The sequence below is a fragment of the Dendrobates tinctorius genome, unplaced genomic scaffold (genome assembly GCF_039654945.1).
Source record: "Dendrobates tinctorius isolate UK_male_01 unplaced genomic scaffold, ASM3965494v1 ptg000085l, whole genome shotgun sequence".
In the NCBI taxonomy this organism is placed as follows: Eukaryota; Metazoa; Chordata; class Amphibia; order Anura; family Dendrobatidae; genus Dendrobates; species Dendrobates tinctorius.
In genome coordinates this window covers 2,654,093-2,680,252 of record NW_027361753.1, presented here as the reverse complement: position 1 = coordinate 2,680,252, position 26,160 = coordinate 2,654,093, and the positions used below count along the sequence as shown (strand labels likewise).

Below are 26,160 nucleotides of genomic sequence, written 5' to 3'. Positions count from 1 at the left end.
TCTTTCTCATCTCTGTGTCTCTCTTTCTCTCTCTCTTTCTCTCTTCTCTCTCTCTGTGTCTCGTTTCCTCTCTCTTCTCTCTCTCTGTGTCTCTCTTTCTCTATCTCTCTCTCTCTACCTCTCTCTTCTCTCTTTCTCTCTCTCATCTCGCTCTGTCCCTCTCTCTCTCTGTCTCTCTTCTTCTCTCTGTCTTTCTCTCTCTCTCTCTGCTGCCTGCACTCTGTCTCTCTCTTCCTCTCTCTCTTTGTTCGCTTCCTGCACTCTGTCTCTCTCTTTCTCTCTGTCTCTCTCTCTTTCTCCACTGCCTACACTCTGTCTTTCTCTCTCTTCTCTCTCTTCTCTCTCCTCTCTCTGTCTCTCTCTCTTTCTCCACTGCCTGCACTCTCTGTCTGTCTCTCTCCTCTCTTCCTCTCTCTCTCTTTCTCCGCTGCCTGCACTCTCTGTCTCTCTCTTCTCTCTCTCTTCCTCTCTCTCCCCGCTGCCTGCACTCTTTGTCTCTCGCTCTTCTCTCTATCTCTCTCTCTTTCTCCGCTGCCTGCACTCTCTGTCTCTCTCTCTTCTCTCTCTCTCTCTTCCTCTCTCTCTCAATGCTGCCTACACTCTCTGTCTCTCGCTCTTCTCTCTTTCTCTCTCCGCTGCCCGCACTCTCTGTCTCATTTGACAGGCAAATTTGCAGACATTGCCTCGGGATAACAACCTCGTTTGACAGTCAATTAACCGTGAATAGTCAAAGCCAAGGCAGTTTGCATTACATAAATGGGAAATTAGATTCCCTGCTCCCCAGAAAGCAGCGACCCTCTCCGTAAGACAGCGCGAGAGACGAGTCGGTATCACGAGTTCTAATCACGTCGTCCGTAAAGCCCTCGGAGACGTTTAGCAATCAGTAAAAAGGTGGCTTCATTTAATTTGTATAATGTAATTTTTGTCGATGTATTATACATTTTGTGTAGAGATCATTATCATGTAGATAATATAAATGTTGGGAAAGACACAATAAAACACCTTTAATGTCTCCCTGACAGATAGAGAAAGCCATAAGCTGTGATCCTTCTTAATAGAAGGTTTGTACGGAACATTTCAATTATTGTCATTCTTGCCTTCCGTGCGCCGCCTCATTGTATATGGTCCTAAAAGCCTCTTTCACGCGTCCTCCGCAATTAATAATCCACTTGCTATTAACTCTGTCTTATTTTTTTTTTCTGTTTCTATTCTGGGTTTAATCATTTTTCCCCCCTCTGATGGAACATTCTAGGGGGGGGATACATTATATCTTACCTGGTATTTCTCTCCAAAATTCACCCGCAGTGGCGTCCGATTCAGTGATATAAAAATGCATCTCTTTGCTTTTATCTAGAATGGAAGTTATATAGATATGCACTCAGTGGCGGTTTTATTCATTCATATCCATATATAATGCAAGGGGACATTAATAAGTGACTCTGCCTCGCCCAGGGTATTTAGAGAAAAATCTAGGACAGGAAAATGAATATATCTATAGGTAATATTTCTCAACTTGAAAAGCCAAATTTACAACTGCTAGTGGGGGCCGGCAATGAACTGCTTCATTTGTTAGCCATAATACTGTAATAGTAGCTACCTGCAGTCACCACTAGAGGGAGCTCACTGCAGACAGAGGTATACTCTTCCTATAAACAATCTGAATGCAGTGAGCTCCCCCTAGTGGTGACTGCTAGCAGCCAGGTTTATATCATCCATCAAGTAAAAAAAATATATAGCTCCCTACGCAAAGATATATTAAGCGACTAATCAGTGCAAAATTTCAGACGGTAATAGGATGGGAATTATTTTTAATAAAGACATAATACATTTGGTTGAGCTCTCAGTGTGACCCATTCTGAGTTTTACTATAGGGTCCTATGATTTCAGCAGTTAAACTTGGAATACTCAAAGTATATTCTGATAAATGATTGGTTAAAATAGTTAAAATTTGGTCTGGACTTCATATGGGGGATGTTTTGCTTCTTTTGGATGGAGACTGTAGGGTAAAATGTTAAAGAGAATCTGTCACTTTAATTATATGATATAATAATAATAATAAATTTTATTTCTATAGCGCCGACATATTCCGCAGCACTTTACATTTCAGAGGGGACTTGTACAGACGATAGACATTACAGCATAACAATAATCACATAGATCATAACAGATACCAAGAGGAATGAGGGCCCTGCTCGCAAGCTTACAGTCTATGAGGAAAGAGGTAGACACGAAAGGTGGGTGGTAACAGTTCCCCTGATTGTATGGACCAGCCATAATGTTAAGTGTGTAACAGTACAGACACTGAGGGCTAACGGATGCAAAAGCATGTGGGAACATGATGCGGGGAACCTGGTTATGATAAAACTTTTGGCTGTGCCACACAGGGATAGGTTAGGTTAATGTGTTGAGGCGGTAGGCCAGTCTGAATAAATGCGTTTTCAGGGCACGCTTAAAATTGTGGGGATTGGGGACTAATCGTATTGACCTGGGAAGTGCATTCCAAAGAATTGGCGTGGCACGTGTAAAGTCTTGGAGACGGGAGTGGGAGGTTCTGACTATTGAGGATGCTAACCTCAGGTCATCAGCAGAACGGAGGGCGCGGGTAGGGTGGTATACTGAAGCAAGGGAGGAGATGTAGGGTGGTGCTGAGCTATGGAGGGTTTTGTAGGTGAGGGTAATAAGTTTATACTCAATTCTGGAGTGGATGGGGAGCCAGTGTAATGACTGGCACAAGGTAGAGGCATGGGTGTAACGATTGGTGAGGAATATGATCCTGGCTGCAGCATTCAAGACAGATTGGAGAGGGGAGAGTTTGGTAAGAGGGAGACCGATTAGAAGAGAGTTACAATAGTCGAGACGAGAATGAATAAGAGAAACAGTAAGAGTTTTTGCAGAGTCAAAAGTAAGAAAAGGTCGAATTCTATAAATGTTTTTGAGGTGCAGATGACAAGAGCGAGCCAGTGATCGAATGTGGGGGGCAAAGGAAAGCTCGGAGTCAAGTATGACCCCAAGACAGCGGGCATGTTGCTGGGGAGTAATGGTGGAACCACACACAGAAATGGCAGTGTCGGGTATAGGTGCATTAGTAGCGGGAGGAAACACAAGGAGATCAGTCTTTGACAGGTTCAGTTTCAGATATAGTGAGGACATGATGTTAGACACAGCGTTTAGACAATCGCCGGTGTTTTCTAGAAAGGCTGGCGTGATGTCAGGAGAAGAAGCATATAATTAGGTGTCATCAGCATAGAGATGGTACTGGAAACCAAATCTACTGGTTGTTTGACCAATAGGGGCAGTGTACAAGAAGAAGAGGAGGGGGCCTAGAACCGATCCTTGAGGAACCTCAACAGTAAGGGGAAGGTGAGAGGAGGAGGAGCCAGCAAAAGATACAGTAAAGGAGCGGAGATATAGGAAGAGAACCAGGAGAGAACGGTGTCCTTGAGGCCAATGGAACAGAGCATAGTGAGGAGGAGCTGATGATCCACAGTGTCGAATGCTGCAGTGAGATCCAAGAGAATTAGCATGGAGTAATGACCATTAGATTTAGCTGTTAGTAGATCATTAGAGACTTTAGTGAGGGCAGTTTCAGTAGAGTGTAAAGAGCGGAAACCGGATTGGAGAGGGTCGAGAAGAGAGTTATCAGAGAGATAGCGGATCAGACGGGAGTGGACCAGGCATTCCAGGCGTTTAAAGATGAAGGGAAGATTAGAGACAGGTCTATAGTTAGCAGCACAGTTTTGGTTGAGGGATGGTTTTTTAAGTAGTGGATGTATGATGGCATGCTTAAATGAGGAGGGAAAGATAACCAGAAGAGAGAGAGAGGTTAAATATTTTAGATAGGTGAGGGGTGACAGCAGGGGAAAGGGTCTGGAGGAGATGTGACGGAAATGGGTCACTGGTGCAAGTGGTTGGGCGAGAAGATGCAAGGAGCCTGCTTACTTCTTCTTCTGTGACTGGTTCAAAAACCAGAGAGTGAGCTAGATGCAGTGGGGGAGGGAGGACAGTGCATGGTGTGAGGTGATTGGGAGATAATTTCCTGTCGAATCTGGTCAATTTTTTCTTTGATATGATCTATAGGCAGCCGGAAGAGCTGAGCAAATTGATATACAGGTCTCCTCTTTAAAAGAAAAAGTGTCAATCTCTAATAAGACCGCCCACTGGACACTTAAGCCCAGAGCAAATGAGAATTAGTAAATAGATTACAAGTGATACTGAATCGTTTCCCACAAAACTATATACCAATCTGCTCAGCTCTTCCTACCATGTACTGTGCCGCCTACAGATAGGATTAGATAGAAAATTTGTGAAAAGTAACTAGGCAGGAGGGTGGGAAAATAGAAGAATTTCCTAATCAAAAATTAATCAGAGTAGACTGACTTTGACATGCGTATGTTCATTAAAGGAATTATTTCAACTTCTGAAATGGGTAAAATGACAAAGCACTTGAAAAGAAAAGCAACTTTGCATTTTATTTGCAGTGTGGCTGGATTCCTAGGCAAAGACACGTTTATATAGCTCCCCACAACTGGGTGTCCTTTAGTCGGGGTTTCGGTCCTGCTCGGCTCTTATTCACATTTAAGTCACTTGACATATGGTAAAGCTTTAATATTAGAGGTTAGGACTGTCCCAAATAAGGTCACCTTGACGCAGTGGGATGGCTTTTACTTTTTTCCTTTATAAACATTATGGTAACTAAGCACCCTATATAATTTTGTTTTTATCTTGGGTTTTGTCTGTTTAGTGGTCAGTATGAACACGCGCCTATACGTTGCATGCATATCAACTTATATTCCAGTTCATCTCTTTAGGTTTTTGTTTCAGGTTTTGCACTCTGTGCAAATAAGGGCATGGCCCCCTTTTCTTTGAGCTGAACATTACATTTATATAGGTCCCCATGGCTGGGTGTCCATTTGTCAGGTTCTCGGTCCTGCTCAGCCCTTATACACACTTACGCGATTTGACATATGGTAAGGTTTTAATACTAGAGGTTAGGACCATCCTGAATAGGGTCACCGCGACGTGGTGGTTGGATGACTTTTACTTTTTTCTTATTAAAATTATGTTAACTAAGTATCCTATATTATTTTCATGCACTCTTGCTGTATATTTACTACAGGGAATTTGCTCATTTTGTTTTAATCTTGGATAAGTACACATGCTTGAAGGCTCTTTGCTATAAAGCTTGTAAGCGCAGGTGTGAAACCAGCTTAATTGCTGGACTTGGTCCATTTCAGAGCCCCAGCACTCTTCTGATAATGCAGAGACAATGCTACCTCTGTAAACAGCATCTGAGAGACCATAGTTTGGTCCAGGTTGCAGCCTAATCGCTGGTCTGAACCAGTATGCCACCCCTTGGACAGCAGGAAGCCAAAAGGCAGGGTAACGGTGTGCTCCAGCAGCCAGAAGGAGAAAATAACCCTTTAACTCAGGGATGGGATTCAGTTGACTCTAACCAGTTCATCCAAACTGGATTTTAAAATGACAAGCGGTTCAGAGAAGTGGTAGAAAACTTGATGCCATCCTACTTCTTTGCTTCCTGGATTCATTTATTTTAGTGTCTTTACAAAGCAAATACAATTGAACATGCACTAATTAGCTCCTGCCCCAACATGGAGCAGCATGGTATTATATTCAGGTAGCTTTGGAGGAACGTGTGAGATTCAGGAGATTGTGGAAGGTGGTTAGTGTATAGGCAATAGTTCATAATGGTGGATGGCGTGGTGGTCATAACTAATTAGGGTGGATGGTGTGGTGGTTATGGTTCATAAGGGGGAGATGGTGTGAGGGCAATAGGTGAGGACAGGGTGAAGGTTATGTACCACAAGTGAGACAGTGTGAAGGTCATATCATATACAGGGAGCAAAGTGAGAGGTAATTATTTATTCAGGGGCATAGCATGAGTAGATAATTTTATTGCAGAGGCATTATAAGGACAATGTTATTTTTTACGGGCTGTGGGATATGCTGCAGAAAGCCAGAGAAGATGGAAGTTTACAGAGACTATTTGTGGATGTGAAAAGTTATCATGGCATTTGGACAAGATGGAGAGGAAAAGGATGAGAACAACCCCAATCGGAGAACATATCCCCTATTAGGTACCTGGGCGTAAGTGTTTATTTTTTTATACTGACCTTGTCTAGTCATAACTGTGGTTTCTGTATGGTCTACAGTCGGATGATGGCTGGTAACAACTCCCAACATTTACTTATCAATGTAAAGGGTATACTGGAAGTTGTAGGTTCATTTGATATAAATTAATATTGTGAGAGCTGAATTGATATTGCATTTGTTTGTTGTAGTTAAGCTTGGTGCTATCTTCATGTACTGATGATGGTTCTGGTGCTGTATTCATGGTATTCATGTAATTCATGTATTGATGGCGATCCTGGTGATATAGTCATGTACGGATGGTGGTTTTGATAATGTTTTCATGTACTGATGGTAATTTATTGATATATTAATTTACTGATGATTATTCTGATAATGTATTTATGCAGTGAAGGTGGTTCTGGTCCTGTACTTATGTACTGATGGTAGTTCTGGTGCCGTTTTCATGTACTGATGGTGGTTCTGGTGCTGTATTTGTGTACTGATGGTAGTTCTGGTGCCGTACTCATGTACTGATGGTGGTTCTGGTGCTGTTTTCAAATATTTACAGTTATTTTCCTGCTGTATTAATGCACTGACATTTCTGGTGGTATATTCATATACTGAATATGGTTCTGGTTATGTATTCATGCTCTGATGGTGGGGTATGTATTCATGTACTGGTAATGTTTCTGTAACTGTATTCATGTACTCTTGGTGATTCAGGTTCTGTAATCATGCACTGATGGTGCTTTCGGTGCATTATTCATGTATTGATGTTCTCCTGGTTCTGTATTAATGTACTGATGATGATCCTGGTGTTGTGCTTATGTACTGATAGTGATTTTGGTGTTGCATTCCTGTACTGCTGATTTTTCTGATGCTTTATTCCTGAACTGATTAAAGTTCTGGTAATGCATTCATGTACTGATTTTTACTCTGGTAATGTATTCATGTACTGATTATAGTTCTGGTACTAAATTCCTGTGCAGATGTTGGTCCTGGTGCTGTATTCCTGTATTGATGTTGGTTCTGGTGCTTTATTTACATATTGATGATGGCTTTTGTGATGTATACATGTATAGTGGTTCAGGTGATGTATTCATGTACTGATGATGATTCTGGTGTTGTACTCATGTACTGATTATGGTTCTGGTGATGTATTTATGTACTGATGGTGGTTCTATTGCTGAATCCATGTGTTGATGGTGGCTAGAGAAACAGGAGTCTTACTTGGGTTTAGCTGTGTAATCTGTACATATTTTGTAATCTTGTGAAATACTTGTATAACACCTGGTACATTTTCAGTACTCAAAGAGGTGTTACTGTGTGTTATTTGTGGTGTTACATAAGACTGCAAGAAAACCAATAATTTTGTACACAATTACTTTTATTTCAAAGGTGAGGGAGGGGAGTGCAACTGTGGGTGGTCTGCGAAAATGAGTGTAGTCAGAAAAAGGGTGTGATTTCCCTCATGCAGAAAGGAAACCTGTTGTTAAAAATGTTAGTCCCACCCCTGCTTTTAGTATTTTGTGTTAATCAGGTGAATCATTAGCACAATAAATAGATGAGAATAAGACCTGTCTACAACAGTAAGAGTTACCCCTCTTGCTAATGGTTTCCAGATGGATATGGATTTCTATACCCCAAAAGAATAACACAAACAGCAAAATACACAAAAATAGCTACTGGAAATCTTTTCTGATCTCTCAGTAAATATTAAACTTTTACCATCACAAAACAATTGCAGGACTATGCCCATTATATGCCCTATGGTTCACAAGTGTCCCTGTTTCCATATTTTGAACTTTCTTTTGCGTTTGTCAAAAAGTGTCTCCAAATAAGTTATACTACAATAGATCTTAAAGTAGCTGAAAAAAAACTAAATAGTACCAATTAGGTGGTAAGAAAAAAAACATTAAAAACTGCTATAGATGTAATGTGCAGATCAGTTGTTGTCAGAGCGCAGCAAACTGGTGACAATTTAATATGCTGTCATTTTGCGAAATTGTACAAGTTTTGTTTCCCCCATTAAAAACAATGGAAGTATATTACCTTATATGTGTAAAGGAGAGATGGATGGATAGATAATAAATAATGGATATATAGATATAGATAGATAGATAGAAGATTGATACTTTGGTTGTAGATTGGAGAAATTAACCTCAAAATTAAAATATTGTGAAAAGTTCTGTTTAAAACTTTTAAAACTATAATTTTTCAGCGACGGCTTAAGCAAACCAGTAATTCACTTCTAAGGCAAAATATGAATTTTTGGGGATTGCCTTTAAGTCATGATAATGCCTCATTCTTGATTGATCCATTCAGTTGTAGTTCATTACTTTTAAGCGTGCGCTATTCAATTCACCTTTTCCAACGGACCAGTAAATTGTAGTATTTCCATCACTACTATGCACGGGATATATAGATGTCCGTCTATTGTATTTTATTGCGCTTTTATAAAGATTTTTTTTTTTTACTAGTATGGTAAACTGCTCTCATAAACACGACTGCAGATGACAAGTCTATGCCTTGTGATAGGTTTATGGAAAAATCCCCGATTTGCCGCAATTTGCCAAAAGACAATGTCAGCTCTGCTGCTTCGGTATGTGTGACGTGTAGATGGCGGCTCACAGGGTTTTGTATTAATAGAGAAGTCGTTATATACCTAACTGCAGGTAACACAGGCCGGGGAGATGTAGGGGAGAGATGTAGGGGAAGGGAGACACTATTCCCTGAAAACCATCCGGTCCTGAGCACATGATATAACACAGTCGTGGCCATCTCCTAGGTCAGGACTTACTGCACATATTACTGCAATGCTGTCTGTTCTATGGTGATAGATAGATGATACATATATATAAAATTGGGGTGCAAAGCTTCCCAGGCCTACGCCAAACCTGGACAGTGGAAACAAAAAATGGAAGCATCAAAATGATAGCACTTGAATGGTGGCCCATATGGTGACATTTCCATTCATAGTGTGACCCTTTCTCAAGCATGAGACAGGGTATACTAATCAAGCCGTAGATAAATACAAAGCGAATGACATCCCTACTACAATGTTGGTGATATACGGCTATTCAGCGGCAGGGATAGGTTATTGCGAGGCCATGACTTCTTCTTACCTGAATAGGAGTCTTCTTTGGAGGCTAAGCTCCCATTGTCGTCTTTGCTTTTCTGTGTCTACGAGAAAGAAACGTAAGATATCGGGAAGTATAGAGGAGAGGTGTACATGTAGGTGGATGGTAATAAAACATGTTCTCGGTGGTCGGGGTGAACCCATTATCGGTACAGTGCCCTCGTTGTTTACGGGAATATAGGGTGGGCTAGGTACCATATGGGGGTTTATTTGCATGTAGAACATTTGCTCTCGGTGGCATTGTGTTAAAGAGCTAAACGCATTGAAGAGTTCGTTTCTGTAGGGCATCTAGTTATCAATCTTATTACGCAGACATCGCCCATTCAGCCTAAAGCTGCATTTAAATAATAATAATTAGCTGTGAAGCCTGAGGGAATATTTACATCTTTGTAGCAAGGTTCCTCCAGTGATGTATGACGGGGGCTGGAGTCTTTTGGGGTGGAAGAAGGATGTTCTGCGCTTTCAATTTTCTCTGTCTGGGTGTCGCTCCTTGAGCTGGAGAACGGAGAACGGTCTTTGCATGGTTTCTCATTGCTTTCTACCAGTCCTCTGCTCTGCAGAAACTGACTGCTAAGACTTTCCTCTTCTTCTTCTTCGCCGGTCGGCTTATTGGTCTCCACATCTACGTCCTGCTCTTCGTCCGAGTCCGAGCTGTCACTTTGGTAACTGCAGCTAGTGCCGGGAGACACATGCCTGTCGTTCTGAAAGTCATCAAGGGTACCATGCAATTTGGCAATGCTCTCGGCGTCTTTGACCACAGGCCGGAAGGCAGAGTGGTAGCTCTGTTTTCTAATCGGGAAAGAGGGTACATCCAAGACGTTGGTCCTGGATTCAGAGGGAGGTCTGATGTCGCTGGACACCGGGGAGCTGGAACATTCAGTTTCAAACAAGTTGTCGCCGGTGTTGCTGAGATTACTGGCATCACTCTGGTCCGCCAGCTCTAGGAAAGCCTGTCTCAATGTTGGGTTGTCTGTGATGGAAGTAAGGGCGCTGGGTTGAGGCTGAAGATAAGTAGGAACTGGAAGTCCACCAGGGGTTCTTGGTGGCCAAAACATACAAAAAGGAGGGTAAAATGCATCTTTTCTACCAGGCCAGAATAGTCCTGACAGTGCACTGGTTTTCTGACCGTTGACTGCATCAGTGTCATCTTTTTTCTGACACAGGCCAAAGGCCGGGAAGCTGTATGGACTTGGAAAGAGGGTGCTGGCTGGGAATTTTTGCAACATGCCAAATCCTTTGCTAGGTACTGGAATGACAGGGTAACTTCTTTGGGTCTTGTTTGGGATGTTGCTGCTCTCTATCTCTTCTTCTTCTTCGAACCTTGGCCTCTTGTGGTTGAGGTCTTGCCCGATCATATGCGGCAAGATCCCATTGGATGCTTTTACGGTGCCAAGACTTTGGCAATGTGAATGACTTAAAGCCCTCTTACGGCTGCCACCATTGAACATCGCTTTGACGTCCTCCCAGGCGAAGACCATTTCATCTGGTGGGCTTTTATCTGAAAGCTTTAGATGTCTTCTCCAAGAATTGAAGTTGGCAGCGTCGGGCTGGGTATATTTTGCTTCTGGGGTTCTGTGTGAGTGGAAAATAAACTTGTTTGGAGAGAAGTACATGTTGCAGTAGGTGCATTTTATACACTTAGCTCTGGAGCTGTTGTACCTCGCTGGGATGAAGTTCCCCCTGCACCCCCATGCGCACTCATGAGTAACGTCAAATGCAAAGTTATCGGGAAGCTTTGGTGGTCTGTTTTCTCCTAAGAAGGACTTGCACAGTCTCTCAGCCTCCCTCTTAGTAATCATTCCACATCTTCTGGAAGATATGGGCATGGCTCCCGCCCTTCTCAAGATTTCCAGCTGGACCGGGGTGCACTGTACACAGGTGATACCCAGGGCCACCCGCCGGTTGTGGATCTCATTGTAGCTATAGTTTTTAAGGAGTGTGTTAGAGATCTGGGCAAGACACAACCTCTCCTGCCCATCGATGACCAGCGACACGATGGGGATGCCATACAAAGTGACTTGGCTGACTTGGTTTGGTTTCATGTTAGAGTGGCCGACTCTTGACTGAAGGGCGTCTTGTTGGTAGGAGAGTGGAGGAGAGGGTAAAAGGTGGTCGCTGGCAGCTGTTAGTGGGCTTGTGGCCATTTCTCCAGACCACAAATGAAGGAAATTCCTCTTTCTGGTAATGCCTAAAATAAGAAAAAAAAACATTTTTAGCCTTTTCTAGATAATAAAAGATAAATATTTCAAGGGTCATGTGAGAAACTAAAGACAGATGGATCATTCGTAAAGTTTATTTTACTTTTTTTCAGCTGTCAATGACCACTAAGTGGACACCAGGAAAAGGTTAAACAATCACCCCCAAATATCTATCTATCTATCTATCTATCTATCTATCTATCTATCTATTATCTATCATCTATCATCTATTTATCTATTATCTATCTATCTCTATATCTATCTATCTGTTCATCCATCTATATTTCTTTCCTTCTTTCCACTTGGTATTATATTGTTACATTGTGGCCATAATTTGCATTTGTAAACAATAGGTGATACAGACTTGCTACAGGGTGCTCTATGTACAAAGCAAAGGTTCCTGGTAATATATCTATTAATTAAAATGTAATTAACCTCCTCGCTGTGGCGGTAACCCAGAGCCGTTTTCATTAGATCAGGATGAGACTCAGAAATAAAATGAGCTCGTGTTTGTGTCCTGAGACTACAGGCAATATGCATTCATGTTACATAATCACTTTTCTTTTGCCAAAATTTGCTACATATATATATATATATATATATATATATATATATATATATATATATATATATATATTATTTTTTTTTTTTTTTTTTTTGTAAAAACATTTATGAAATAAAAATAGCATCAATGAAGGCAGACTAAAAATATCAATATAAATCAGAAAATGAATGTATCAAACTACAGGAAATCGAAATAAAACAAATCTTTTTATGAGGGTAAAGTAAAAAATGAATACCTTTGAATTCATTTAAAAAAATAATGTTAATAAATAAAAATATATAATAAACAGTAATCAAAAATAAGATTGAATAATTTAGTACACATGCATTCCTATTCTATGCTACGTAACTGCATTTGTATGTTTTAACTATTCACTTAATAAAGAACTAAAACAACAACAATTTCCTATTTCCTTCATCATCATCATCATTATCATAATAATCATCCCATTGTAACTTTTTATAATTAAATTATATAAATGAACACAAGGAAAGTTATTACTTTACTTAATTTATATTCATCATTTACACAAAGTCTGGAATGATTATATGTTTTACTGTGAATTTTACAAAATCTTTATAATCATATTTTGCCTTTTTTTTGCTGTAAAAACTTTTAGCGCAATTAATAACAATTTAATTACTTTTGTAAAAGGAGATCATATGGTGTCCTCTACTTATAGGAAGCATATATATATATATATGTTACCTATGATATTCAGAGTTTATATCACATATATCATGAATGGGAATATTCTGTAGATCCCTCCTGTCCTGTGTCTTGTGGTCTAATTCAGAAATGTAGCTTGAAGTTGAAAGCAATAAACACAATGGAGCACAAACGGTTTTTTCTCAACACACAATATATATTAAGGCGATAAACTAAATCTATCACTATAAATTAAATGCTAATGTGTAGAATGGAGTGTGAGCCAGTCCCATGTAAGATGAGCTGATTCTGCAGGTTGCAGCAGTCTATTAGGGCATCACACCCTGGCTACCAACACATCTCAACTCAGAGAGGATAACACATAGTGACATACATAGGGATATATATATATAAGCACACTATTTCTTTAATATTATTTCAGTGTCAACATTTAAACTTTTTATTTACTAAGTATAATTAAAGAACACTATACACAGTATATATATAATGAGAGAGATCTTTAATTATATTTAGTCTTAAATAGAAAGTTGACATGGTGACATTAGAATACAATATTTGTTTTCACATTCACAATTTACTGTTACCATACAGAGCAATGTAGCAGAGCAGAGTCTGTTGAGTAGTTTTCCATAAAAATGCCTCAAAACCTAGTAAATGATTTGAACTCCAGGTTTGAAAAATTTAGCACCACCTTCTATCTATTATTTATCTATTATTTATCTATCTATTTATATATTGTATATCTATCTTTCATCTATCTATGTATTATCTCTCTATTAGAAATCAATCTATTATCTATTATCTTTCTAGTTATCTATCTATTATCTGTTATCTATTATCTATCTATCTACTGTATTATCTATCTACCTATTATCTATCTATATATTATCTACCTATATATCATCTATCTACCTATTATCTATCTATATATTATCTATCTATCTATCTATATATTATCTATCTATCTAGTTATTACCTATCTAGCTATCATTTTTCACAGAATCTGGATACAGCGTTAATAACACAACTTCCACATAACTTGAATAGGGCAAAGCCTAATCTTTCTAAACTTCCCGCCAGTTTTCCCATAGACCCCGTTCACACGCAGCGCTGCTCCCAGCCCGCAGACGCATGCAGCAGCACAGACACCGCATCATCTACCTGCTGCAGAGCAGATCCTCAGAGCTCGGCCCTGGGCATGGTGTGGTGGGTGCAGCCAGTGATGGAGGGTCCTCAGGCGGCCGCTGGCGGTGACATGGCTCCACAGTCTCCTGCAGTAGTGCTCTCCTCTCCTCCTCTGCTCCGGGAGACTGCGCTGCTCTATGGAGGAGCCCCATCCTCTGAGCCTAGAACTCCGGGTGACGTCATCACGCCCTCATTAACCCCCTCTCCGCCTGGGACTCCCCTCCTTTTACATTGATGACTTCCTCTGATCTGCCTTCACCTTAGATGTCATCAGTAGAAAGACACAGATCTGATAATCCTCAGGTGCTGCAGCATTGTGACTGCTCCCTGACTGCTCGGTCTGCAGGGCTGACACACAGATCTCCATCACATTATATCTGTATCTAATTTATCATCATTTAATTCATTTATAAGGGGGTTTTTTTCATATTTTTAATGTTTAATGTATTTTTTATTTTTTTTTGCATTTATTATGATTATTTTTAATATAGTCAAAATTATTTAACCTCTTGTAAAAAAAATTTTTTTTTAGCTGAACCTAAAAATCCTATCCCTTTTTCAGGTGACTTTTGTTTGTTTTTGTCCTTTACTTTAATAATGAATAGTTTATAGTGATAGATAAATAGACATATATTTATAGATCTATCATAGAAGATAAATAGATGTGAGATAAATAATAAATAGAAAGATCATTAAAAAAAGATATATAGATACATAGATAGAAAGATAAGTGATAAACAGATAATGAAAACATGGATAAAAATAAGGAAAAGCCAAATTTTATGCTCAACCATGTACCATGAAATAAATGTATATATATATATATATGTGCACACACATTTATTACATGGTACATAGTTGAGCAGAAAAAAAATGATAAAAAAATAAAATAATAATAAAGATCTATAGATACATAGATAGAAAGAATATATATATATATATTCTTTCTATCTATGTATCTATAGATCTTTAATATTATTATTATATATATATTATATATATATATATATATATATATATATATATTAACAAAAGCAGCTCCCTCTATGGCTAGATTATATAGATAATTCTGCATAGAGTATATAGTGTCCATGATTATTCGTTTTCCATTACAAAAAATACTCCCACACTTCCCCTACATATGATTAATTTTAATTTGTCGCAGTTTCTTGCAACCAAAAAAGTCGCATCTGATCTTCTTCAAGTGCATGACAAATGTCGCACACTGTAGATGTCCACACAAGGACACATTAAAGCCTAAGAGGAGAGGGATCTACAATTCTTTCTTTTTTTTTTTTTTATTCAGCTAATAATGTAATGGAAAAATATTATTTCTTTTTGACACGACTTGTTTTATTTTTGCGCTACTTTGGTTAAAGTCTGATAAAACATTTACATTGGAAAGTCGCAATTGATAAAGGATTCTGTAGTTTTAGATCTGATTTTTTTTTAATATATGAGCTGCCATTTGTGACTTTTTTTTCTGTGTGTGACATGGATCCATCATCATCTATCTGGATATATTCCTAGCAGACAAGTGGCACAGGGGAGCAGCTAATTTGTTAATGTCCATGGTGGGGCTGGCTGACTGTAGATGGGGGGGGGGGGGGAAGTGGTCAAAAATCGACTCCAAAAAAGAGTCAGAGACTTTAATTGACGGATTCCTGGCGATCTCCTCCATGTTCGTTGTCGGCGACAACATGGGAGGGGAGGGGGAGGATAAAGTGTTAATCCAGCATGTGTCAGTGTGTGGCCACCACTGGACATGGATGGGAACAATTCCAATAATCCAGGATTCACCTTTTTAAAATGAGATCATGTTATTATAACAATTTTTATCAGGCTCAACACATTTTTTAAATAAAATAAATAAATATGATAAAATAATAAATAATAAAAAAATGATAATAATAAATAATACGTAAATAATACATAAATAATAAAATAATTAAATAAATAAAAATAAATAAATAATATTAATAATAATGATAATGATGAGGTGTAAAGTTTATTGCTATGCATAAATAAGAAGTAGTGATGCAATGTCATCTTTCTCCATTTTTAACAGGTAAAAACCGCAAGGTGTAATTATTGCAAGTGGTGGAGAAGTTAATTAATCTACTTAATTAGACTAGAAGCCATTTTTTTCCTCTTTTGCAAACATGACAGAGATGTTTTAGTATTAGGGGTGAGAAGGAGAAGGAGGAGGAGATGGAGGAGGAGGAGGAGGAGGTAGACATGGTGTACACTGCACTAAAGATTTTGTAACAGAGATTTGTGATTGGGATGAGATCATTTTGGTCGAATACAGTTAAAATAGTAAAGTTCAATAACTTATTATTATTATTATTATTAATAGTATTATTATTATCTATAGCGTGTAATTATTAGTATTGCTTCTAATAATGTTATTAATTTAAATTCAATCATTATTAAAGCTACAAATGAATGGACTTATAGATCCCCATTTGTGTAGACTGTTTAACTATATAAAACTATTTAAAATAATAAAACATAAAATAATAATATTACTGTATTTCTATCTCAGTCCTATTTATGGCACTTTGAACTTTACAATTGTTTACTGATCTATTGCAATGGTTGTGGCATTATTAATAATTGTAGTTTTTTTCTTTCTTTCTTTCTTTCTTTCCTCTCTCCCTTTCTTTCGTTCCTCCTTTTCTCTATTTCATTCTCTTTCTTTTTACTTTCATTCATTCATTTATTTTTTATTTTCTTCCTTTCTCTATCGATCTGTCTATAGCCAGTGTTTCTTGATCTGATACACTTTACCAACCTCCACTATGTTACACACTGAGGTCTTTTTGGCACTCAGCAGGTTAAGCAACTCACTGCCCCCCAATTACCCTGATGATCGTTGTTATTGCTTCTCCTTGCTTTTAATTATGTTATGACTGTGGCAGAGATGGTTTTTTTTTTTTACAATGCTGGGTATTTGCAATGGAGATGGTCCCATCTGGAGAAATCTAGGGCTCATTTGGCCACAGCTCTCCAGGCTTTGTCTGTCATTCTCTATAACCTCTGGTCTGATCTAACAAAAGAAAGTCTGAGAGCTCACATAAGGCTCTGTGGGTCTGACAATCATCCCCGAAATTTTAGAGTTATTCCTAAGGGAATAAATAGATATGTTTTAACTACACCAAGTGAACCCTGTCCATACCTGGAGAGATCAATAGTCAGACATATATATGGAAGCTGTCAGATATGACATACAAATATAGATAGCATGAAAAGTATGGGATAGATAGATTGATAGATAGATAATAAATGGATAGATTGATAGATAGATATAGATATATAGATAATAAATGGCTAGATGATAGATACATAGATAGATAATAGATGATAAACAGATAATAGATAGATAGATAATAGATAGATTAATAGATAGATAATAGATTAATCGATAGATAGATTAATAGGTAGATAGATAGATAATAGAGAGATAATAGATAGATGCTAGATATATAGATAATAGAGAGATAATAGATAGATGCTAGATAGATAGATAATAGAGAGATAATAGATAGATGCTAGATAGATAGATGATAGATAATAGATAGATGATAGATAGATGATAGATAGATGCTAGATAGATGATAGATAGATAGATAATCCCCAGAAAGGCGTTTACATCCAAACGTGTCGGAATCTTCCTCTTGCTCCGCAGCTGATCACACTGATCACTGATGGTGCAGGAATTGCGGGGGCTACATAGAATGAAGGCGATGGAGGGATATTCTTGGGGTACAGCTGAGGGGAGCCTTGGCTGGAGCCGCCTCCTACCTGCACTGGAGGAAACACTCAGTATCTGCTGCAGCTGGATAGAAGGGGATGAGAGGGGGATTCTCCTTCCAGCAGCAGCAGTTCCAGGGCCCCATTATACCGCTGCATCCATCATTACTGATGACCACCCACTGGGAGATTATCGCTCTGCGAGAGAGGATTACAATCAAGAGATTTCTTTACTTACTGTTCACAATCACTTAAAGCTGCTGCTAATGACTGCTCTGAGTGCGCGGCGGAGCTTCCTGGGGTCCTGGTGAGAGAGCGGCGCCCACACACCCCACCACGGGGCTGCTGATCCCCCTCCATGGCCTGGACACTGCCACCATGTCACTATGGAGGGGCAGCACAGCCAGCGACCCCGGGCTGCTCACACGGCCGGCCTGGCTCCAGCTCTCATGGATATGGACATTGCCTTATCTTATAGCAATTATTTCCTTTGGAACAATATAATATCATCATCATCATCATTATCTTTCCACAGTAAAAAGTTTTTCTCATGAAAATAACTAACTTTTTTGATTATGTAAATAAATGATGACTGTGTCTTCCTACCTATCTATCTAGTATCTATCTATATCTATCTATCATGTATCTATATATCTATTATCTTTTTATCTATCTAACTATCTATTATCTAACTATTATTTATTATTTATTCTCTATCTATTATCTCTTTATTATCTATCTATTATCTATCTATCTAAATAGAAAAAAACAGACAGCAGCACAAACTTGAGCAGATTTTGGGTGCAATAGTCCTGAATAATGCAGTTGTCCAACGCAAAAATATAAATAGAAAAAAAAACAGGCGGCACTCCAGTTAAAGGGAAAATTGTGGACTTTAATCCAGCGCCAAGTGCTTGACAAAGACCGTGCTGTGAGGCCGAAACGTTGCACCACTTGGCGCTGGATTAAAGTCCACAATTTTCCCTTTAACTGGAGTGCCGCCTGTTTTTTTTTATTTATTTTTTTTTGTTTCTATTTATCTATCTATTATCTATCTATTATCTGTCATGTATCTATTATTTATCTATCTATCTATCTATCTAGTATCTATCTATCATCTATCTATCTATTTATCTATCTATCTATTATCTATCTATTATCTATCATCTATCTATCTATCATCTATCTATTATCTGTTATCTATCTATCATCTATATATCTATCTATTATCTATCTATCATCTATCTGTCATATATCTATCTAGCTATCTATCTAGCTATCTATCTATCATCTATCTATCATCTATCTATTATCTATCTATCATCTATCTATTATCTGTTATCTATCTATCATCTATCTATCTATAATCTATCTATCATATATCTATCTAGCTATCTATCTAGCTATCTATCTATCTATCATCTATCTATCTATTATCTATCTATCTATCATCTATCTATTATCTGTTATCTATCTATTATCTGTTATCTATCTATCATCTATCTATCTATTACACTGGTCAACAGCATTTTTGGTGCCAAAGATATTTCATCGAATTTAGGGTATTTTTGGGGTGCTGATTCTGAATATGTCATCAGTTTTGCCAGATTGGCTCAAGTTTTTGAGATTTTTGGTATCTTATTTATAGCACTTGTTGGTAAATGCGACGCATCATCTCATTAATTTCTTTGGATTAGTACTTGAACTGAGCAGTTCTCAATATAGTTTTGTGTTAATTAGTGTTCTAAAAGTTTGTTCATAGCTTGATTTTTGCACTAACTTTATGTTGTTGTCTGTTTTCCAGTGAAAAGCATGAACTCATCATGAAGAAGTTGTCTTAACGATCCAGACTCATTCTGTTACATTTGTGGTGAATATACACTGCCAAAACATAGAAGAAACATAACACACTTCGTAAAAAAAGTGTATTTTGCCTATTTTGGGGTTATGCTTGGGGACCAAGACAAGTTTTGGGCACCACACATAGTGTGCAAAGCATGTATCGAATTATTACGAAAATGGAGCAAAGGACAAAGAAAAAGCTTCAAATTTGGTGTTCCAATGGTGTGGAGAGAGCCAAAAAATCATCATGATGACTGTTATTTCTGTGCAGTGCAAGTGCAAGGATTCAATAAGCATAAGAAACGAAAATGGGAGTAACATGGAATCTGCAAGAAGGCCTGTCCCTCATTGTGAAGATGTGCCTGTACCTGTGTTTACCATAAATAACAGTCATCATGATGATTTTTTGGCTCTCTCCACACCATTGGAACACCAAATTTGAAGCTTTTTCTTTGTCCTTTGCTCCATTTTCGTAATAATTCGATACATGCTTTGCACACTATGTGTGGTGCCCAAAACTTGTCTTGGTCCCCAAGCATAACCCCAAAATAGGCAAAATACACTTTTTTTACGAAGTGTGTTATGTTTCTTCTATGTTTTGGCAGTGTATATTCACCACAAATGTAACAGAATGAGTCTGGATCGTTAAGACAACTTCTTCATGATGAGTTCATGCTTTTCACTGGAAAACAGACAACAACATAAAGTTAGTGCAAAAATCAAGCTATGAACAAACTTTTAGAACACTAATTAACACAAAACTATATTGAGAACTGCTCAGTTCAAGTACTAATCCAAAGAAATTAATGAGATGATGCGTCGCATTTACCAACAAGTGCTATAAATAAGATACCAAAAATCTCAAAAACTTGAGCCAATCTGGCAAAACTGATGACATATTCAGAATCAGCACCCCAAAAATACCCCAAATTCATTAAAATATTTTGGACACCAGAAAAAAATTTTTTTTTCGTTGACCTGTGTTATCTATCTATCTATCTATCATATATCTATATATCTATCTATCTATCTATCATCTATCTATCTATCATCTATCTATCTATCTATCTATTATCTATCTATCATCTATCTATTTATATATTATCTATTATCTATCTATCTATTATCTATTATCTTCTATATATCATCTATCTATCTATTATTATCTATCTATTATCTATCTATTATCTATCTATCTATTATCTATTATCTTCTATCTAGGCATTTTAATTTATCTTGTAAATATCTACTACATAACATATTAATGCGAAGAATCCTTTTTATTCTAATAAAGGTACAGTATACATATATATGTGTGTGTGTATATATTATATTCGAGTAGTACAACTTATGTGACTATATAGTATCAGTATGATCAGTAATTTTCAGCTGTGGTATGCAGTCACAGAACACACCATACTGTCAGTCCATTATAAAGATTCTTCGCATTATCTCTATATTATCTTCGCATTATTATGGCTTAATACTTTATTGCAGAGCAGTTTGGGTCTAGTTCGGTGCAGGATTCGGTAGAATTAGCGCAGTATTCGTTCTGTTTCGTGTGACTGTATTGTACAGTGGAGTCAGTAGCACATGCGATTAACCATTGTGACAACAGTGTCATTGGTTTCGGGCAGTATAATTAGTGTCTCATCTAAATAGTAAAAAAAAGCTACGATCAACACAAAGTGAGGAGCAGAAAGAGAGAAGATGGCATCACATGGAAGCTGCATCATCCGATCTCCTGAGCCTGGCCACATTGTCATGGACCAATGCAAGAGACAGAGAAAAGTGGAGGTGCGAGATCACAACCTGTCTGCTGTAAGACACATACAGGCAGGCATGTATACACACAGATATATACACTCACACATACACACAGCAGCCTAAGGTAGCCATTGTCACCATTAATCAAGGCACATACAAGTATAAAAAAATAAATAAAAGTAATACATTTGTTTGGATGAAACAACTAAATATCAAGTAATAGGATAAGTAGTAAATGTAATGCAGATCAGCTGCTGGATGGACAGTGCAGGTGACATCAATGCTATGGACTTGTGCTGAATGGACAGAAAAAGGGATGTATGGCAGCTTCTAGAAACTCAGTGGTCGGTGGTGCTAAGTGGGCAGGGGACGTATATAAACGCGACAGCCTGGTGTCCTGTGCTGAATGTATAGGATAGAAAACATCTGAATGTTGCAGCATGGAGACAGTTTTTTTTTTTTTACTGCATCTAACAATGCATGTGCCACATATAGTCCCCATTCTATGAAATCAGCTTCGATGTGAATTCACATTTAAAACTCGGTTACAAATAAATATTCGTTTTCAAAGTTGGTGAGATCACAAGGCTCAATATTAATGAGCATTACGATTTACTATTAGACTGCACTGTGAACTATATATATATATATATATAATCAAATGGAAAAAGTACACTCTATATCAACTGGAGGGCAAACCTCCTGGGCTGGAAGCATAACCTGTGCCTGAGTCCATCAAACAAGTCTATATATAGATATAAATGTAGAAAGTACACTATATGTAAGTATATATATATATATATATGTATAGCTGCATGTTTGCTGGCCTCAGCGCTGCAGCCATGGCCAGGTAATGCTTCCAGCCAGGAGGCTTGCCCTCCCATTGATTGCCCCCATCACTCTGCTCCAGCACCTGAGATGGTCTGTCTTATGCTGTCTTATGCCAAATGACACTTGAACACTGTAATCAGAGATTAATTGACTTAATCAAATCGGCCCGGCCTCTGCGATTAATCTTTTGACAACCAAATTACACACAATTACCTCGATCCGCCCGGTCAGGGGCCGAGCTGCTTACGATTCAGCCTTCAATTAAAATCTCACGTTTAAATAGCAGAAATCAATCTTGGCAATTAGAGGGGATAAAGCGACAGAGGAGAAAGCTGGCAGCACCACCAGTACAGGACTTGGGGTATCAGCAGAGGCAGCTGTCAGTGCCAGGTCGTGATACCTGCGATCAGGGGGACCTCTATGTCCTCGACTTGTTGTGATCATATGTAGTCAGATCCAGGTCATTAGTGTGTACAACGTATGGCTGTGGTCTGATCATAAGGTAGGAGGGAAATAATCAGTCCCATGTCACAATACACAATATATGTGATCAGAAGGTGCAGTCAGCACCAGGTCAGTGGTGGACACTACCTGGAATGTGACCACTCTTGGGGTGAATGTATTTGTTGAGGTCATCACCAGGTCAGTGGTGGACAATACCTGTCCTGTGACCGCAGTTGAGCAGGTGGTGTTTGCTGTGGTGAGCACCAGGTCAGTGGTGGACAATACCTGTCCTGTGACCACAATTGAGCAGGTGGTGTTTGCTGTGGTCAGCACCAGGTCAGTGGTGGACAATACCTGTCCTGTGACCACAGTTGAGCTGGTGGTGTTTGCTGTGGTCAGCAGCAGGTCAGTAGCAGTACCTGTGCTGGGATCACAGGGGAGGTTGCTCAACATTCCATCGTGTTCAGTACCTGAGCTCTGATCCGGTGGTCGGAGGCTGCAGTCCCCGGTGCAATGCACATTAGGTCCCGGTCCCGCAGATGTCGCTCACACGGCCATTTGTCTCAGCTTTTGTCTCCTTCCAGTGATCTGGAGCTGGAGTCACTTTCCTCCAGCGCCGGAGTCGGAGGGTGAACGCTTCTGTCAGTCAGTCGGAGCAGTGCTGTTACTCTATCACTGGCGAGGGGGGCAGCAGCAGCCTGTCACTGGGGGGCACAGCTCCCTCCCACTGCTGCACTGGGACACGTCCTGGGATACAGGAGACAAGTCCGGCCACCATGCTCCTGGAAGCGTCTTCTCTGTTTCCCCCTCTGGAAAGGAAGATGAAAGCCAGAAAAGCTGCAAAGCTGCAAAGCTGCGCTCCCTCCTCACAAGCAGAAGGCAGGATCCAGGACTGAGGAGGACTGAGGAGGACTGGGAGGACTGGGAGGACTGGGAGGACTGAGGAGGACTGGGAGGACTGAGGAGGACTGGGAGGACTGGGAGGACTGAGGAGGACTGGGAGGACTGAGGAGGACTGGGAGGACTGAGGAGGACTGAGGAGGACTGAGAGGACTGAGGAGGACTGAGGAGGACTGGGAGGACTGGGAGGACTGAGGAGGACTGGGAGGACTGAGGAGGACTGGAAGGACTGAGGAGGACTGGGAGGACTGAGGAGGACTGGAAGGACTGAGGAGGACTGGAAGGACTGAGGAGGACTGGGAGGACTGAGGAGGACTGAGGAGGACTGACTGCTTGCATTATCTGTCATCTCCTCCTGCTCCACAGTCACCGGCACCACAGCCGGCTCAGCCATAGTGTACAGTGTGTGTGCAGGGTGTGTATATATACATATGCATGTGTGTATATATATGAGTTATGAGTGTGTGTGTATATATAAATATATATACTACTCAAAAAATAAAGGGGACACTATAACAGAGGATGTGGTATTTTAGTGTTCCCTTTATTTTTTTGAGCAGTATATATATATATATATATATATATATATATATATACAGACACACATACATATATACTGTATATACACACACACCTATATGGATACATATACACACAAGCGCACACACACATTTATGTATACATATTACACTGAAAAAAGCTCACACACTTAATATAGATTTAAATATGAAAGTTAAATACTTCTATATAAAAAAAATACAATTTATTTCTGCAAACAGATAAATATTGTACCTATAGATGCCACATCTACACAGAAAAATATCGAAACGTACCTACCTACACAAAACACGGGCACACATTTTGCATGCATGTATGACTGCATATACTAACATATACATTTGTAACAATGGTGCATCTTAACATTTGCATTTGTTGTATATATATACACATAGCACTCTCCTTAGGACTATAGGTTTGCTGTCACCTGTGTTGCGTGTTGCCCCCTGCACATCTTTATTTTGTAATATTATCACTGTAGTTTAAATTTACCCAAAGTAATGAATGAGATGGATGAGAGAAGGAAGAAGAAGAGGAAGAAGAAGAGGAAGAGGAAGAAGAAGAAGAAGAGGAAGAAGAGGAAGAGGAAGAAGAAGAAGAAGAGGAAGAGGAAGAAGAAGAAGAAGAGGAAGAAGAGGAAGGAGAAGAAGAAAAAGAAGAGGAAGAAGAAGAAGAGGAAGAAGGAGAAGAAGAAGAAGGAGAGGAAGAAGAAGAAGAGGAAGGAGAAGAAGAAAAAGAAGAGGAAGAAGAAGAAGAAGAAGAGGAAGAAGGAGAGGAAGAAGAAGAGGAAGAAGAAGAAGGAGAGGAAGAAGAAGAAGAGGAAGAAGAAGAGGAAGAGGAAGGAGGCAGAGCTCTAACGAGTTCCATTACAATGTGGTAAACACATTGCGCTACACGTTAATTAAGCCTGCTGTCCAATTCCAGCTCATTAGTAATTCATTAAGAGAAGAGGCGCCTTGTCGTTTTCCACATTATACAGTTTGTAGAACATTGAGAGGAAACCTGTGGATCTCCAGCTTCGCTGAACACAAGCCAATTCTTATCAATCCCTGGCTAAAAGAATCCTGAGACTTGTAGTTCCTTTCATTCTGTACGAAGTCTTCATCTCAGTTTTTTTTTTTTTTTTTTGTAGCAAAAACTGTACAAAAATAAAATATATCTCAAACAAACATACAATCATAATTAAATAATCATAACGGTAACACATAAATGTGTAAAAAAGGTGAAGTAGATTAGTAAAAGTTCTCTAATAATTTTATTGCCTTTATCTTTAACTGGTATTTTTTGATAAAAGTTATATAAAGATTTTACTATTACGATTTGTTAATTACAATTTTAACCTTTATACTTACAGTATGCACATACACGAATATTTAAGTCTCAGCTCTACAAGCACACACAATATCCAAGTAAAATGACACCCAAATATTATAGATAGATAAATGAAAAAAAAAATCATAACATAATATCTATCTATCTATCTATTTATCTATCTATCTATCTATCTATCTATCTATCTATCTATCTTTGAAAAATCTACCTCTCTCTATAATATATACATGTGTATAATTATATCTAGAATGAATGCAAAGGTAGCCTAGCAAAATTAAATTTGGAAATCTGTATATCTATTTATATATACAAAAAATTCCGCCATATATATGATAAATTACATAGCTTTATCTAAAAAAAAAAATATATATATATATCTTTGTGTAGCTCTGTTTCTTACTTTTTTCTGTAGAGTTGTGGCATTATTATTTTAGGTATATTTAATATATGAATTTGTATTTTACCCTTCCTACTTTCATATATTCTCCTAAATAGAGGAGATGTATCCTGTAAAAGATCCAACCTAATCTACTGTGTGTTCATTAAGATGTTTTGACTCCACTGAGTTCTCACTGCTTTCTCCATCCAGTATTCACCTGTCATTCTCCGAATATATCTATCAATAGCAGAGCCTGTGTCTTTACTGGTGGATCTATACAATTAGATAAACTGTCCTTGAAAATTAAGTGACGTGGCTGTCATGTCATCCATCATTCCAAGACATATTGTCCATTTGTGATACAAGTGAACTTACAGGAAATGATAGAAGCAGAGGGAGAGAAGATCTGGTCGGTGACCGTGTCCCAGAGGAAAGGAAAGAAAACAACTCCGATCATTCATAATTATCACAGATAATCCCGGAGTCCAACTTCACCTAATATAGG

General features: G+C 38.7%; 1 protein-coding gene across 2 annotated transcripts in view; it reads right to left on the bottom strand.

Annotated features, from left to right (window-relative positions):
* The window catches only part of SKOR2 (SKI family transcriptional corepressor 2), a 48,026-nt gene extending 24,932 nt beyond the window's left edge, over positions 1-23,094 (bottom strand). The window contains exons 1-4 of one of the 2 annotated variants that reach the window (XM_073584762.1): positions 22,957-23,094; positions 9,613-11,417; positions 9,216-9,273; positions 1,276-1,350 (exon numbers count right to left, since the gene is read on the bottom strand). In XM_073584762.1, the coding sequence (XP_073440863.1) occupies positions 1,276-1,350; positions 9,216-9,273; positions 9,613-11,373 (1,894 nt within the window). In that variant the 5' untranslated portion in view covers positions 11,374-11,417; positions 22,957-23,094. Of the gene's footprint in view, positions 1-1,275; positions 1,351-9,215; positions 9,274-9,612; positions 11,418-13,822; positions 13,954-22,956 lie in introns of those variants that run through there. The other variant, XM_073584761.1, reaches the window with a different exon arrangement.
* Between the last annotated feature and the right edge of the window lie 3,066 nt (positions 23,095-26,160).